At 48.1% G+C, this 17,696-nt stretch overlaps 1 protein-coding gene across 4 annotated transcripts in view; it reads right to left on the minus strand.

Annotated features, from left to right (window-relative positions):
* Window positions 1-5,778: 5,778 nt before the first annotated feature.
* ATL1 (atlastin GTPase 1) overlaps window positions 5,779-17,696 on the minus strand; it is a 60,442-nt gene continuing 48,524 nt past the window's right edge. The window contains exons 12-14 of one of the 4 annotated variants that reach the window (XM_050954699.1): window positions 14,637-15,068; window positions 10,580-10,594; window positions 5,779-7,088 (exon numbers count right to left, since the gene is read on the minus strand). In XM_050954699.1, the coding sequence (XP_050810656.1) occupies window positions 6,978-7,088; window positions 10,580-10,594; window positions 14,637-15,068 (558 nt within the window). In that variant the 3' untranslated portion in view covers window positions 5,779-6,977. The remainder of the gene's footprint in view (window positions 7,089-10,579; window positions 10,595-14,636; window positions 15,069-17,696) is intronic. The other 3 variants (XM_050954697.1, XM_050954696.1, XM_050954698.1) reach the window with 3 other exon arrangements.

A 17,696-nucleotide genomic window follows, 5' to 3' on the forward strand; every position in this document is an offset into this window, starting at 1 on the left:
CCTTTGATCAGAGGACAAAGACATCTAGAATAACTGGTTTTTGGGAAGATTTTATCTTTAACTCAGGAATTAAACTCAGTCTGTGGATTGGGAAAATCTACATTTTAATTATCCCTGAGGCTGGTCTATAAAAATAGATAGTACGCCATCCTTGATCCATAGCAGATCTCCCACTGCTAACAGGCGCCTTGTACAAAGGTCCTGGGCAGAATAAAGTTGTTATTGTGTTCAGCATTAATCAGTGGGAAGCAACACTCTCTGCTGTTTGAGTGTGCAGTACCCAACTTGTGCAAACCACGTGCAGTAATTGGGCTCATCCGGTGCGTATTTACACTTGAATTTTAAAATCTGCTGTTTAAAGCTTTTAAGCCTAATAGCAGCCTCCTGATGAGATGAAGTTGATGTGGTTTGTATCTCTGAGCGTGGCTGCAAACACAGGGAAAGAACACTCCAATGGCTTTGCATTAGTTCATGTGGAGAAGGTTTTCTTCACAGCCACAGGAGCAGGAAGCTTTCTTGAAAAGTAAAGCTTACATTCGGCCCAGTCTGAATATGTTGTGCAGGCCAGATAAATGCCTCCGTTGGCTGTGCCAGGCCTGCAGGCTGGATGCTTCACACCATTGCTGTAGCTGATTATGGCTGCAGGCTTGTCATGAATCCTGTGATTTCTCAGTCCCTCTGTGAGTTCCTGTGGAAAGGCTGTAGGTGGGTGCCTTGCCAGCCCAGTGAGGAGGGAAGCCTTGGGGGGATTGTTGAGAGGGAGCCTGTTCATCACTCACCTGGCAGCAGCAACTCCTATCCCATAGATCTCTCTCAACCTCCAGACCAAATGGTTTAGCACCCCCGCTCCCTCCACTCTGGCCCCACAGCCAAACCCCTTCCCCCCTGCAGTCTGGCCAGTCTAGGAGGAAGCGTCAGGAGAAACAGGGACCATTTCCTTCTGCCCTCGCCCTGGAGAGACCTGGACCGGCTGGGACCTCTCCCCTCCCAGTGGCAGCAGAACCAGGAGGTCAAGTGGCCCTGCTGTGGAAATATTTGGAGAGCTGATGTTTCCCCCATCCCCCCAATATCTCGTAGGACCTGGCTGTGTTTCCTCAGGGGTGACGGAGGCGAGAACAGAACCCGGAGCAGGGCTGGAGCAGTTGCCTGGGTGCATGAGATTGAACTGGCCATTGGGAAGCAGGTAGGAAACAGCTGGCGGAGACACCCGGGGAGGGGCAGGACTCTGAACACATAGTCAGTGGGGAGGGGGACAGGTCAATCAGTAGTCAGAAGGGATCAATATGATTAGGTATCGAAGGGTACATCTACACTACCCGCTGGATTGGCAGGTAGTGATCAATCTATCGGGGATCGATTTATCATGTCTAGTGTAGACGCAATAAATCGATTCCCGATCGCTCTGCTGTCGACTCCGGAACTCCACCCTGGCGAGAGGCGGAAGCAGAGTCGACGGGGGAGTGGCGGCCATGGATCTTGTGCTGCGAGGACATGAAGTAAGTGATTCTAAGTCGATATAAGATACGTCAACTTCAGCTATGCTATTCTGGTAGCTGAAGTTGCGTATCTTAGATCAATTTCCCACTCTCCACTCCGTGTAGACCAGGCCTAAGTAAGGAGGGCTGAAATCCAAGGCCTACAGGCTGAGGCCTGTAAGATCTTAGATTAATTTTAGATCACAAAATGCTCTAGAGGCACTTTTTTTTCCTAACGTATCCCTTAACCACAGGATGCAGGTTGTGTCCATGCTAATGAGAATAAAAGGAACTATACACAACTATGAAAAACAGGGTACACCAATATTCTTTGGGGACACAATACAACTAAGGAAAAGAGGGTTGATACTTTCACGGCACATGGGCAGGGTATGAGGTACAGTCAGAATCACATTATTAAAAAGAAGGTGCCCAGATTGGGAAAAGTGAGCTCGCTACAGGAAAACTCCAGCAGGAACCATCCCTCTACTGATGATCAAACCATGAGACCCATCAGCCCCTAAGACTACCTAGGAGGATGTACGTATGACTGTAACTATGGATATAGGTAGGATTTATCTATGCTTGGCTATTCAAAACTTTATTGGTGACTTCAATAAAATTGATAAAAGATATTAGACCTTGTTCTTGTGAATGTCTGTTACTTTCCTTGGTCTTCATGTGTTCCTAGAAGCTCTAGATTGGAAACAAGTGGCAGAGATAAAACTAATGAGCTGGAGAGTATAGACACCAGAGCCAAACCCACAGTGTTGTAATACAACAACACTAAATTCACTTTAAATGCAAATAAAAGGCTACACCACCCTAAGCCCCCAAGTCTGCACCAGTGATCAGTGGGATGTGATTTAAGTGAAACACTCTGTGTAGACCGGGGGTGGGGAACCTACTTAATTAAGCCAGATGCTTAATTGAATCTGGCTTGTGACAAGTCTCCAGAACACAGACCTAGGCTCCAGGGTGGGGCCAGAAATGAGGGGTTCAGGGTGCAGGAAAGGAAGCTGGGTTTGTCAGGCCATTAAAAGTCTGGTCGGATCTGTGCAGCTCCCCAAAGTGGCCGGCATGTCCCAGTGGCCGCAGGGGCAATCAGGAAATCTCCACATGCTTCCCCTGCCTCCAGCGCCAGCTCCGCAGCTGCCATTGGCCAGGAACCACAGCCAATGGGAGCTGTGAGGACTGCACACCGCGCAGAGCTGCCTGGCCACACCACCGTTGAGGGGCTGGACGTGCTGGCCGCTTCCAGGAGCAACGCAAAGCCAGGGCAGGCAGGGAGCCTCCCTTAGCCCCAGCCTAAGGTAAGTGCCACCCAGCCAGAGTCTGTACCCTAAACCACCTGCTCTAGGTTGGAACCCCCTCCTGCACCCTAACTCCCTCCCAGACACCATACCCCAACCACCTGAGCCCGCTCCTGCACTCCAAACCCCTTGGCCCCAGCCCGGAGCCCACTCCTGCACCCTGAACTCCTCATTTCTGGCCCCACCCTGGAGCCTAGGGCCTGGCCCTGAGCCTCTGCACCCACCCTGCAGGGCTGGTGTGGCCTGTGACTGATTTTTTTTCTGTGGGTCAGTGGCCCCTGATAGAAAAAATGTTCCCTGTCCCTGGTGTAGACCCTCTTGGCATGAACTGAAAGGTGCCTAGTTTGCTAGCTGTCTGCGTGTGACAGAGCGCAACACATTAGAGCACTCTATAGAGCAGAGGTTCTCAATCAGGGGCCCAGGGCCCCCTGGGGGGCTGTGAGCAGGTTTCAGGAGGTCCAGAGAGGGACTGGCCTTAGATTTGCGGGGGCCCAGGGCAGAAAGCCAAAGCCTGAGCCCCACCACCCAGGCCTGAAGCCGAAGCCTGAGAACTTAGCTTCATGGGATCCCCTGTGGCGTGGGGTCCTGGGCAATTGCATTGTGTGCTACTCCCGAATGCCAGTGGCTTTTAATCTATTGGATAGGCAGAAAAACAGTTGTGGCGGCCAAGGTGGGCCATGGTATTTTATAGCATGTTCGAGGGGGGTCTCAGAAAGAAAAAGGTTGAGGACCCCGGCTGTAGATCACTGACCATGGCTTGGGCAGTGAATCCTGCACCCCAAACCCCACAGGAAACCTCCATTGCTTTGCCTCCTCTCAGACCTTGACCATGCAGTCCATGCATGTACCACAGGTGGTGGAAAGGGATCTATATTTAAATGTGCTTGCCTGCTTTGCTGAGACGGTCACCGTACAAGAGCTGCTACAGGCAGGGGGTGCTGCCGCGGACGGTGCCCCTTCGGTGGGGCAAGAAGGAGGTTGCTGGCCTAATGGACCCCACTCTGTGAACTTGGATCCTGGGTCACATAAAAAAGACAACATGTAATTGGTGGGTTGCCTTATTGAAAAGTTTGGGACCCACAGTAATTGGGTGCATTCAATTTGACTGCTTAAAAAGGTATTTTTCATAGTTTTGTGACTTACGCAGCAAATTAATACGTTACATAATTTGTGCGACATTTAAACAAGCATTTACCTAATTTGTTTGACAGGTGGGCTGCTTTCCTTAGCTACAATGTAAGCACACTGCTCTATTATAAATGCAGAGGATTTAATCTACAGCTATGGGGGTTGACAAGGAGTAAAAATATCAGTAATAAGCACAAGGGAGTGAGCTGCACAATATCTTCCATGGAAGTGGAGGCTTATTATTTTGTTCAACATGCAGCATGCTGGTAGATTACAGTCATGAGGCAAGCTGTGATAAACGTGGAGACAGCATCCCGCAAACATAAGGCCTTGAAATCTGAAGAGGGCAGAGAACGCAAAGTGCAAAAAACCTGTCAGATGTTTGAAGGGAAAACAGGAACAACATCATAGATGGGCAGAGCTTTTCAAGCACAGCTGCCATTAAGAATTCTTAACAATGTAACCCTAAAGGAGTGTTTAGAATGCAACCTGAAAAATGTTGGAACTGCACCAAGGAATTTTATTTGCCAAGAGTATTTGAAAACAATGTAAACAAAATTAAAAGAAAAGCTGAAGATTTATGATGGGATCAGTATTGTCACCGAGACCACACAGATAGGAGAGAGAGAGTCTCAACAAATTGGCTGTTTTAAGCTAACCATAATGTGAACGTGGATTGATGGTAAACGTGCTTCTGTTGGACTGTGTGGTTTTGGACTTGGTGATCTTTAAGCCCATTAGCCAGGCAATACAGGAAACAGATAAATATGAGGTTTCCTTTGACCAGATCGGTGCTGTTGTGTCGCAAGGTATACAAAGACGAAGTGGGGAGCAGAGCATAAAGCCGTTGTTTCAGAGTGCTGTGCTCACGATGTGTTGCTCACCTGTTAAACTTGGTTGGTTGACATGTGGCGTAAAAACCTTGGAAAAAGTAAATGACCTGGCTGTGGTTGTGTAATGAGCCCGGCACATAAAGCTCGCTTCTATATGCTCTTGGGGAATAAAGGAAAGAGTCCACGTATTCCACCCATTCCCATTGTAACGCCCTGGAACAGCAGGTTTAACGTTGCTTTGTTTCGTTTAGCCCACGCAGGGGGGACTACATTCCATTTTTCAAAGAAGATAAGGGATCACTCTAGCAGTCTGTGCATTGTAGATGTAACCAGTTTGTGCCAGTCACCAGAAGTCCTTGAACAGCTGACCATCTTGCAGATGTGTGTACCTGCTGTCATGCACAGCTTGACAAAATGTGAAGGATCTGTGCTATGTTCACGTATCATGACCAGTGACACGCCTGAGCTCATCACGTGGGCAAAGAGCCGTGCTGATGAAAGGGAGTATGCAATGGGCACAGAAGCACTCCTTAACCCAGGCTGGAAAACGTGAAACATCCATGCAGTGCCACCCTACTCCCGGAGCAGTGGCACTGTTCAATGCCATTCGCGTATTTGACGCAACTCAAGCAAAACTCTCTCATGACAGCTGAGAGAGAAGCATTTGAGGCCATTCCACTTTCTGAAGATAAGTGTAGCACAGCGTGAATACCATGCTTACACTGAAACAGTCTTTGAAAAGGGACATGACAGTGTTTACTAGGTTTGGAGAAACGTGGAAACGAGATTCCCAATGCCTGCTGTAATTTTAGTGCCCAGTGCTTGACTGGGCCAGGAAAAAGTGGTGGTAAAGAAATTTGATAATTTTCTACATACAAAAATGTACCTCAGGACCAACACTCGATCAGAGCCTTTCTATGGACGATGGCTTGTGCCACTATAAACTTGAAAAAAATAAATAACTACCACACAGGAAGCCTGTCACTTTTTCTGGCTCTATATTTAAAAATGTGTCACTTCAGTTCACATAGTTAAGACAATTTTTTTTGTAAAAAATGCCTTTTTTCCTGTGTTTATAGATATCTTTCCTCAGTAGTCTAAGTATACTATATTTAAAGAGGTGTAGATAGTTGAATTTTCATACCTGCAACTTTACATACTATTTCTCTCTAAAGCAAGGACTTTTACTAAATGTACCGTGGTTGCTCTGTGGGTTTTTTATTTAAAAAAATTTCAATGCAAATCCGCCACCCTCTGAATGATCAGTATAATCCAAATTCCACTCTGCATTTCTGAAAACAGCAGCTAACATTTTTGAGGGATTGTGTCTAAAGAAAAGCACAATGTTCATCAAATAAATGATAGAAAAATAAACCTAGATGAACACTAAGATCTAAGAAAATGCCAGTTAGTGAATTAATTGCTCACGATATGATCAACTTCATAGGAACCGAAAGGAAACTTTAATTCTCTGACAGTAAAATAGAACTGTGAACACAATTTCTAAGCACTAAACGAAAATATATACAGAAACAGTGAAACTTTCTCAAATACATGTACAAAGTCATCTTTTTATGCATTAAATTTATCAAAGGAAAAAGCATACTTTCCTCACAATATCATTAAATATACCATAGCAGAAGAAGTGGCCTTACAATTTCTGACAAAGCAAGTTAGTACATATGTTTTTTTAAAAAGTGTTGTAATTGTGTAGTTCATGGCAGATATGAGGAAAAACGTTGATTAATCAAACCTTTGGTTACGTGATATTTACTTGAACAAGCATATCTGAGAATAATATAAGAGGTGGTTCTTTTGAATAATGCTAGGGTTTACATCTGGAAAACATATCTAATTACCACATCATGTTGTTAGTGATCTCATCATATTGCATACTAAATTTAAAGTGGAAAGCAAGATTTCTTAAATCAGTCCAAACCAGGCAAGAATTGCTTGATATTAAAAATTAAGAGTATTGTATATATTTGCAGCAAAATCAAGTATGTACATATAAACGAACTGAAAAACATGCCTACATCTTCCCATCAAACACCGTGTTGTCAAAATTAAAACACATACATGAAACCATCTTTACAAGTGAATTATTTTGTGTTCTCTCCTGTTCCACTTCAGGAGCTTCAGAAACATGTACATGAATACAACTAGGCGAGTGTTTAACCGATGAGGTGTATGTGCTTCATTCATGCACCTATGTGAAAACGTCTGTCTTACATGTTCTTCTTTTCGGACTCTTCAGTGGATTCTGATTTCTGTGCAGGGAACGCGTGGTGATACAAATGTCTGTGGGTTGCTGCTGCACTGTAAAGTTTGTACAACGCCTACAGAACAGAAGAGACAAACATTCTTAGATCGGTGAGTTTGTAGAGCAAGTGATCTATTTTGCATTCATGTTATAGTAGCTTGTTCAAAATCGTCACAATGTACGTACACCTGGACTTCTTATAATACTTTTCTTTCCATATGTGTTAAGTGTGACTTACATTTATTTTTCTAGACAGATTTCGTAACTACCTCACTCCTTCTTTCCATGCTCCAGTCACTAGAATGAAATAGGTTCAGGGGTCTGTTAGTACCGCTAAGCTAATGGACCTGGTCCACTAAAACTTCTGATGATGATGTGCTGGTTGGATCACCTGTGGTAATGGAACCAAGGACTTCGAGGTCTAAAAGCATAAGCCTCTACTGCAGATGTGGGCAAACTACTGCCTACGGGCCGCATCTGGCCCATAGGACTGTCCTGCCTGGCCCCTGAGCTCCTGGCCAGGGAGCCTAGTCCCCAATCCCCGGCTATTCCCCCTGCTCCTGCTACTGGTAAGGGGGTGGGGAGCAGGGGGCCTTGAGGGGCAGTCAGGGAGGAGGGGGCGGAGGTTCTCGGGGGAAGGTCAGGGGATGGGGAACAGGGAGGGTTGGGAGCGGGAGTCCCGGGGGGGGGCTATCAGGGGGCAGTCAGGGGGCGGGGGGGGTTGAATAAGAGGGTGGGATCCTGGGGGGGGGCAGTTAGGGGAGGAGGTCCCAGGAGGGGGTGGTCAGGGGACGAGGAGCAGAGGGCAGTTGGACAGGGGGTGGGACAGTCAGGGGACAGGGAGCAAGGGGGGGTTGGATAGGGGGTGGGGACCTGGGAGGGAGCAGTCAGGGGACAAGGAGCGGGGGGGGGTTGGATGGGTCGAGGGTTCTGAGGGGGGGCAGATGGGGGTGGGGGCCAAGCTGTTTGGGGAGGCACAGCCTTCCCTACCCAGCCCTCCATACAGTTGCACAACCCCGATCTGGCCCTTGGGCCAAAAAGTTTGCCCACCCCTGCTCTATCGGTTGAGCTAAAGAACCCGTTCAACTTGCACGAAGGGAGCAGCCAATCAATACACTCCTTTCCATGGTCCCTTTCTTTAGAGGGAGAGACGGACAACACCTGGCCCATATGTTACATAGACCTTACTTTGATTCTGCATAATGTTCAAGAATGAAAATCCTTCCCATTCATCAATGCTACAGCTTCATATATACACTGGCTCCATCGAATGGCCTGTTGCAACAGCTCAAGAGACTGATAAAAGCTGCTCACCTGCCACCTGTTTCTAATTGTATGGCAGAATGTAACTGACTTCAGGGATACTGTCATATGCTTCCTTGTCTAGTAAGGGTGGTCTCTTATATAGGGTTCATGTTTAAATGCAAGTGTTAACATTCAATATATTCATGCATTTTTTGTGAAGATCATTTAGATGATTGTAAAACATGCCATGCAATAGACCTTAATCATCAAATGTACATGCAGTTTTTCTAGAAATTGCTTCTTTAAACAAATGCTGGTTTTAGCCTTCGGCATCCTTTATCATACCCGTGGAGGGGTTTTGCTGTTGTCTTCAGAGGAGACAGCACAAATTGTTACAAACAAAACTACCTAATCTAGCAAATAAATCTTTCGCTGGCTTCTGCAGAACACTGATCATGAAGGAGAAGATACTGTCTTCAAAAATAGTCGTGATGAAAAGATGCTACCTGCCCAAAGGTCTACATTAATTTAATGCACCCTTGTAAGTTCAGTGTGAATCTGTGTTGGTTTTCTTTTTATCAATGTTACTGTCACCCTGTGCATAAGATCAGCAAATAGTTCTCGTCCTCTGTCCCCCGTTGTTTAAACATTTAAGAGGACCGCTTAATGCTTGTGGGGGCTTGGCGTTCCCTCCCAATAATCCTAAATTTTACACAGCAGAGACGAGTCATTGAACTCTGGAGAGCGCCTGGCATTACCAAGAGTATGTTCGGTCTTCGGGAAATAATGCCACTGATTTCTGAGCAGAACATGCATGTAGGAAAATAATTTCAATTTAGATGCTCAGAAATTCAGATGCTTAAAAGTATCTGAAACAAGATTTTCTGGTAGCTATGTGGAAACTGACTCTGATTTATAAAACCTCCTACTGTACATTTTTAAATGTTATTCTGCCAGGGGCTTGATGGCACGACAAGCTAATAACTTGGGGGCCTGTTGTGCCTCAGTTCTCAGCAGCACACCCTAGCCAACTCCATGAAAGTTCTGCTTCAAACTCAACAAGGTGTAACTGTCTGGTTCTTAGAGTTCCACTGTTAAAGGCATATCTGGGCTGAACGTGTAACAGACGTGTTCCAAAAATCAAAGGGCACATGATTTCTAGGAGTGGGAACACCAGAGAGGCTCCACCTCAGGCTTGATACTCCTGAGCAATAAAAAGATACTATATACCCTTGTTCATCCCTTTGAGTCTCTTACTCAAATGTGCTGCGTCTACACCTAATACCAGTTCCATTTAGAACAGCCTGGTAAAACGGATCAACAGTGTACCCATTTTACAGATAGGCAAACTGGCTTGTCTATACAAACAGTTGGCGAGCGGCAAGCTGAGGGGTAAATCTGTCTCATGCTAGCCTGTGGCATGCTAACTATCCCCACAGACCATGCCGCTGTGCACTAAAACCTCCCCAGTGCGCGCTGATGTAGTCCCATTTCAAAATGCAGCCAGTTTTGTCCCAAAGAGATGGGGGAATGGAACTATCTTTTTTAAATCTCTCTTTTAGCTTGTTTTAACAGAGGTTGGTGTCTCAGAAACTGGTGTAACGGGCACATGTTGAAAAGGTAAGATGCGATCCTGCGGTCATTACTCGGGTGAAACTCCACTTAGCTTCAGTGGGAGTTTTGCAAGATTAGAAAATAAACATTTCTTGAATAAGCACGTCAGCATAAGCAAAAACTTACACCAAAATTAACCCAGATTCCCTCCTCAGTTATCCTGGATTTCTTCTCCTATAGCACTAACTTCTTCCTCATGCTTTTGGCCCTGAGACTGGGACATGCACAGACTCATGTGTCTACGCAAGAGGCCCCATTGGTCGGTCTGGGTGACTCTGATTGCCGGCTCTAGGCCCTCTCTTTGTATGATTGGAGAGACACTGGTCATGCAGAATTGCTTTTCTTGCAATCTAATGCTTGTATGCTGTGTTCCAAAGAGACTTAGCTGGGGATCTCTCTAGCAGGGCCCAACACTGGATGAGAATTTCAAAGGTGCCTAAGGGAGTGAGACACCCAGCTCTGCTTGGGAACTGGATGCAAATCTGCTGGTCCTTTTGCAAATCCCAGCTGCGCTGAGGAACTCGATCAGTTCTAGGTGCTATACAAACCTCCTTAAAGAGCAGTGGTTACAAACTCAGGCTCCTGGCAGAATGCACGGTTGGGAATGTGAAGGCGCCAACCTCACTCTGCGTTACCGATGTTCGTTTTGCAGCTAGAGCAAGCAGCATGCGGGTAAAGGCATGTCTCTATAACGATAAAGCCACTTACCTCATTCGTGCTTCCCTGTGGGAAAGGCAGTTGGAAAAGGGGGAAAAAATAGCATCTCTGTATAATGCACTTCCTGGGTAATGTTACAGCATTCAGCCTCACAGTGGCTTACACAGTTTTCTTAAGGGTCAGCCCTCCCCCTCGCCCTTTTCCATTAACCCCAGCCTTCCCCACCGTCCCCACTCTGGATCATGTTCCCTTAGCTGCATGCTCCAAGGGCACAATACCTATTCCACAGGCGGTTAGGCTCCATCCATACAACAAATAGGAAAGCTGGTTACGCTGTGGTGGTTCCCTAAGTTGATTAAAGACATAGTTCCAATTTGGACCATAACCATGTATTGACTTGGACAAGTTTTGGATCCGCTCTGATTCCAAGCTCAGGAGCAATGTGCAGGGGGCTTGCTGGCCACACCTTCCTTTGGGACCTGATTCTGATCCTGTTTGCAGTTTACACTGGATTCACTTACCACTGATACAATGTAGTAACTCCTGAGTTACAGCGGCATAAGAGAGGAGTGTAGGGAAGAAGGTGATTTTTGGCGAATTGGGGTGGGAGAGGTGGCTCCACCCCTCAATCCCCCATAATGTCACTGCAGGGCCCAAATCAAGTGCCCACTTTCCTTATCAGAGCGGCTCAGTGTCAGAACAGCACCTCACCTTGACAGGGAGATACGAAGAGACAAACACCTCTGATGGGGCCATTCTACCGTCAGCTAATGGCTAGCACTTTTCACTGGCAAAACAGCTCTGAATGTGAGCAATCAGTTGGCATTAACACGCACCACATCAGGCTTTTAAAACAGGGCTGTTCATGTCCAATTTGGCCTAAAATTGAATGACCCGATCCTCCGCTGGTGGCAATCAGAGTAACTTCATTAGCCGGTCATTAACGGAGCTACGCTGATTTACACCAGGTGAGGATCAGCTTCTTAATGCTTTGCAAAAACAAATGTTTACAAAGCCTAAAACCAGGATCAATGTTTCCATGGTGGTTGGTTTTTTTAAATCCAATGAAAACGGTTAGTTCCAAAACCAATACACTTCCTTCTCCAAGTTCTGCAACCCAAACTTGGCAGCGCTGCATGAGACTGGAAGGTTTAGGGGACAGGGAAAGTCTGTGTTTGAACAATGCAGCTGACCCCAGAAGGGACAGAAACAGGAGCACAGCCAGAAAAGGATCCCATGCAAACAAAAGCCTGCTATCTAACCCCGTCTCTCTGCTTTTGCCTGTCCATGCTGCCTCTTGCCCCTCTACCCACAAAAGTAACATGATACAATAATGCCTTCTTGCTGTCCCACAATGGCCTGGCCCCTCTGGGTGCACAGACCTGGTGGCCTGGTTAACCCTCCCCCCCGCCATTTATCATTTCCTTTGCTCGATTCAAGGTGGGGGCAAGGTGGTTACAATTAATAGTGCTGCCCCGCTCATCCTAGTTAAGGCTCTATTAGCACGTCCCTTGGAAACCTCTGTTAGCGGCTTGAGGCAAGGGGGCTGCACCAGGCTGATTCTTGGTATATTGGCACTTGGGTAAGTTTGCTGTAAAAACTAAAAAAAAAAAAAAAAAAGGGGGGGGAGCAGAGTTGATGTGGGTTTTTTAGTTCCAGAGCAAGCAGCAGCCCCCCACCCCTCTATAAGAACCTTCAATGAGTCATGGATGGGGAGCTTTGCCTCTGAAGTACAAAAGCCAGCACACAGGGCTGGGCCCAGAGAATGACACAAGCTACTCAACACGCTTGCTGCGGGCTAGTTTAATACAGGGCAGAAGACAAGGTGGAGGGACAGGTTTTGTTTGTTTTTTTAAAGCTTTGAACAGAAAAATGTTTTGTGCCTCACTTCTGCATTAACATATCCTGGGTCAGGGCTGCAGGAACTGCAAAGCTGAGCAGCCACAGTTGTGGAGATGCAGCAGTTACAAGGATGCTGTTATTTCATTGAAAAAATACTTGGAGGTTTCTTTACCTAGCGCTGGGACCCGTGACACCTGCAGGGCTCGCGCTACCATTAAGGCAAACTAGGCGGTTGCCTGGGGTGCCAAGATTTGAGGGGTGCCAAAAAGCGGTGCCCCCAGTTTTTTGTATTTTTACAGTGTTCCTGGGCTGGGCTGCCAGAGGCGCGCTGACACATGCGGTTCAGACTCCCTCTCCCAGCGCAGCAACTGCTCCACTTCTCCTGCCTCCCAGGCTTGCAGCACCAATCAGCTGTTTGGCGCCACAAGCCTGGGAGGGGAGGAGAATTAGAGTGGGGGAGGCGTGCTCAGGGAGGAGGCGGAGCAGAGGTGAGCTGGGGTCGGGAGCTGCCGCATGGCTCCCGGGGGGGGGGTGCCTTAGGGACAAGCGGGGGCGGGGAGCTGCCACAGGGCTGGGGTGGGAGGGCGGAAGGAGGAAGTTTCCCCTAGGGCACAAAACTTCTTTGCACTAGCCCTGGACACCTGCAGTGACCATTGCTGCAAATGACAGCAAAAGAAGCGTTTTCCATTTGTTCAGGCTGTGCACTGGACAGCATTTTGTGTATCGTCAGTTGTCCCTGTTCCCATGATGTACAGTCAGTTCCTGCCCCTGCTGTGTGTGTGGGTCTTTCACAGAGCAACAGGGAAGAGAGCGTTTTTTTTTAAATAGGAAAACAGTTGTAAAATTACACAGGGGCAGGTGTCGCTATTTTTAACTCCTCCCACCCCACCCCACCCCAAACTGACTAGATTTCACATGGATGGTGTCCCTTGAATCATGTCAGTACAGCCTGTTGCTGTTTAAGTCAATGGTGAAACTCCTGCTGACATCAGTGGGTGTCTGGCCAACCATGGTGTTTAACGCACCATTTATTTGACCCACCACGCAAGTTTAAGCCACTTCTGAGGACTCTGATCCCATGAGTGCACAATGTAGGTGGAAACCTGCATGTGCCTGCAACCCTCTATCCATTGACTTCTGCTTCCATTTGCAATGGTGAACTGATATCATGGTATGCTCAAGGTCTCTACCCAAGGGCCTGCGTTGAGCATTTTATCCAAGCATTACTTCGGAAGCTTGAAAGTTTCATTTTCCAGCCAAAACTGCATATTTTAAGCTATTACACAACTTTAAGTCACTGGAAAGAATGGAAATTAAGTAAATTAAGTCATATTAATAACCCTGAATCTGTTGATTTCCATATAAAGCTCACCTATGAATCTGAAGCCTGATGACAAATGCCTTCTGTGTTTTGTTTGACTCCAAGCAGGGTGGAGTAAGATGTACATTGCAGTTGGTGGGTTACAAATGTGAAGTAAACAAGTGAGCTAATTCCAGCCCTGTCAACTGGAAGAGCAAAAGGCCGCCATGTTTTTTTAAAAGTTAGCATTGTTGGCTTACGCCCTCATTGAGCCAACATTTCTACAGACGCTTAACTCACATCAATAGTTCCGCTGAAGCCAACAGGATAAAGGACTGTTGAAAACCTGTGTGACCGCTATCCAACATGCTGACTTGTACTCCCCTGTCTCTCTGTTTCCAGGACCTTTAAGTCCACATTTCAAAATGAGGTCCCCAACCTCAATTTATGGCCCAGGATTTACATTGTGCAGGATACACAAAATCTGAATGGGAGGCATTGGTTTTGCACCTACTGGCTAGTGGTGTCATACATTAAACAAGCTCCGGTGTGCCTGTTTCCTCCATCTAACTTCACTCACATGACCAGGTGGGGGCGGTTCTGTTCAGGGCCCCCATACTGGGTGCCAGAATTCTCACCCTTATGATCATCTCAATAAACAAGTCACCTATCCTTGCCTTTCCCAGCATCTAGTGCAGGTGCATTCAGTGTGTGGCAGGGCTAAAGAAACTGTCTGGAATGGGTTAAAATGTGGTGTTTAAGTTGCTCTGAAAGGCTACAGGATAGGCCATTGTCTAGAGGATGAGTGTATAGCTGACAGTCCTACAGCTGGATGTGTGCAGGTCGTCCGATTGCAGGCCTGGGGCCCGACTGACGTATTTAAAAGCTATTTCAAAAGGTGCTGAGAATCCCAAAGCAAATCAAGGCCAAAGAATGTCTATTTTTATCACAAGCTCATGCTCTTACCTGGTCCCACAACGCTGCAGCCACTTGGTCTATTACTGCTCCCAGTTCTCTGTATTCCCCAGAGTATCTGATATATGCCCAGGTGCACAGAGTGATAAGGGTCAACCCCATGATCATGTTGCATAGACTGGCTATGATGTCCAAGCCAATGAAGCCGGTCACTCCAGCTATCACGTACGTGATGAAGATGACCACAAAGAGGGTTGCAGGGGTACGTGCCGCGTGGAATATGTTCTTGCTGTCATTGTGCTTAATGTACTGTACATAGAGCTCGTCTAGTTCGTTCTCCAGTTGCTGTAGGTAGCGGCGACTGAACTCCTCCCCACCCATCTTCTTAACACCTCGAAACAGCTTCACTGCTTCCTCCTTGAGCTCCAGGTGTTTGTTCTGAAGGTCACTGGGTGCGAGAAACGGACGGTCTCCCCCACAAACCTATTCAGAGAAAACAGTTCAGTTATTCACCAAATATTTAAGATAGATCACAGTGACTGTAGCCCCACAGACTCGTGCTACCACCATACAAATGATACATGATAACATAAGAATGGCCATACTGGCTCAGACCAAAGGTCCATCCACCCCAGTATCCTGTCTTCCGACAGTGGCCAATGCCAGGTGCCCCAGAGGGAACTAACAGAACTGGTAAAAATCAAGTGATCCATCCCCCTGTTGCCCATTCCCAGCTTCTGGCAAACGGAGGCTAGGGACACCATCCCTGCCCATCCGGGGTAATAGCCACTGATGAACCTATCCTCCATGAATTTATCTAGTTCTTTTTTGAACTCTGTTATAGTCTTGGCCTTCATAACATCCTTTGGCAAGAAGTTCCACAGGTTGACTGCATTGTGTGAAGAAATACTTCCTTTTGTTTGTTTTAAACTTGCTGCCTATTAATTTCATTGCATGATTCCTAGTTCTTGTGTTATGAGAAGGAGTAAATAACACTTCCTTATTTACTTTCTCCACACCAGTCATGACTTTATACACCTCTATCATATCCCCCCTTAGTTGTCTCTTTTCCAAGCTGAAAATTCCCCGTTCTTCTTCGAGTGCTTGCTCATTTCAATTCCAATTAGGTGTGTGTGCACCGCGTGCACGCTCGTTGGAAGATTTTTACCCTAGCAACACTCGGTAGGTCGGCTGGACTGGATATATACCCCTGCCGACCCAACGGCCCTTCAGTTCCTTCTTACCGCCCGTGTCGGCCGTTGGAACAGTGGAGCGCGGCTTAGCTGACCTCCACCTCCCTAGCTACTCATAGTTCTCTCGTTATTCTTGTATATATAGTTGAAATTTCTATATTTGCAGTTAGTTTTATTAGTTCTATAACATAGTCAGTGTATATAGTTAAGAGGGGTTCGGGGATTAGCCCCTTCCCTGCACTCTGTGCCGAGGCCCATGCCCGGTTCACCGGGTTTCAAACTGTGCTCGGCCTGTCACAAGCTGATGCCAACAGGAGATCCTCACGACTCCTGCCTTAAGTGCCTTGGGGAATCCCACCTAGCCGATAAGTGCCGGATCTGCAAGGCCGTCAAGCCGTGGACGAAAAAGGAGCGGGACTTTCATCTCAAACAGCTCCTGATGGAGGCAGCTCTTACTCCTCCGCCCTCAGCACTGAGCGCTGGTCAATCCACTGGAAGAAGTGCTTTTTCGGCACCGGATCGCACCGGTACCGCTAAGGCCTGTCGGCACCGACCATCTCCGGCACCGGTGTCTGCTTGGCACCGTTCTCTCTCCCTGAGGGTGAAGAGGCATAAGACGTCCGCTGCTTCTGTGCCATCTGCACTGCAGCCAGAGCACCTGGCTAGATCGGACCGCCCGGCACCTATACTGCCGCGGCACCAACATCGTTGGCACCGTCGACTCCAGTCCCGCAAGGGCTGTCGAGTCCGGTGCCTCAAAGCTCCCCGCCGAGAGCCGTGGTTGAGCTCACTATTCTCTCCAAGCCGGAGACATTTTCCACGGCGAGGGAACTGATCACAATGACAGAGTCTGCGCTGCCTCAATCCCCAGCACCGCCGGTGCGGGTCATACAATCTATGGGCAAGCCTGCCTTGATGAGACCACCCTCTCTCGGCACTGCAGAGCAGCACCGCTCACGATCACGATCCCGCCGGTGTTCTCAGTCCTGTCACCGATCCCGGTCCTAACGCCGCTCACAATCCCGGCACCGACCCCTTCTCGGTACCGGTCGCACTCGCGGCACCGATCAGCGTCCCGTTCATCGGCCCGGTACTCTCGCCACCGATCCAGCTCCCGGCACCGCTCCAGGCACTATGTCTCTTGCAGCCTCTCCAGACGCCGAGCTTCAAGATCCTGGTCGATCTCCCAGCACCGCTCCGGTCGTATGTCCCGATCTCGTTCCTAGTACCGGTATGGCTCCCGGTACCATTCCCCGGTGCCACGCAGAGCAAGATCAGAGAGGGAGACTCTTCCCAGGGTTTTTCAGCCCCTCCATGGCCATCCCGTCATGCATTGGTGTCGTCTCATGCGGACGGTTCCTATGCACAGGACCGTGACCCCGATGTGCCCGCCAGAATGTTCCAGGAGACCCAGGCCCAAGATCAAGGCCCCCATCAGTGGTCATTCTGGACGTCTTGGGCGTATCATCAGGCCCAAGGTGCACCTCCAGTCCCATCTCGCTCTGCCTCATCGGAGCACCGGGTGCCAGAGGCGACTATCAGCCGCCCCCCTCCTACCAATATGGAGGAAGTGCCAGTTCAGCCACCAGACTCCCAGATCCTATGGGAGCTGGAGGGCGTCCAAGAGCACGAGGCCACACGGGACCCGCTGATCCCAGGTCTTTCCTCTTCCTCCTCTCCCTATGAGGCGGTGGCGGGGACATCCTCCGCGGGCCCTCCTCCAACTGACCTGAGGGCCCATCGGGACCTCCCGAGACGTGTGGCACTCAATATGAATCTCCAGGTGGAGGAGGTCCCAGAGATAGAGGACCCGGTGGTGGACATTCTGTCGGCTGACGCCCCCACAAGAGTGGCCTTACCATTTATCCGGACGATTCAGGCCAATGCTGATACCATCTGGAAGTCCCCAGCCTCCATT

This window comes from Gopherus flavomarginatus, chromosome 5 (assembly GCF_025201925.1).
Source record: "Gopherus flavomarginatus isolate rGopFla2 chromosome 5, rGopFla2.mat.asm, whole genome shotgun sequence".
In the NCBI taxonomy this organism is placed as follows: domain Eukaryota; kingdom Metazoa; phylum Chordata; order Testudines; family Testudinidae; genus Gopherus; species Gopherus flavomarginatus.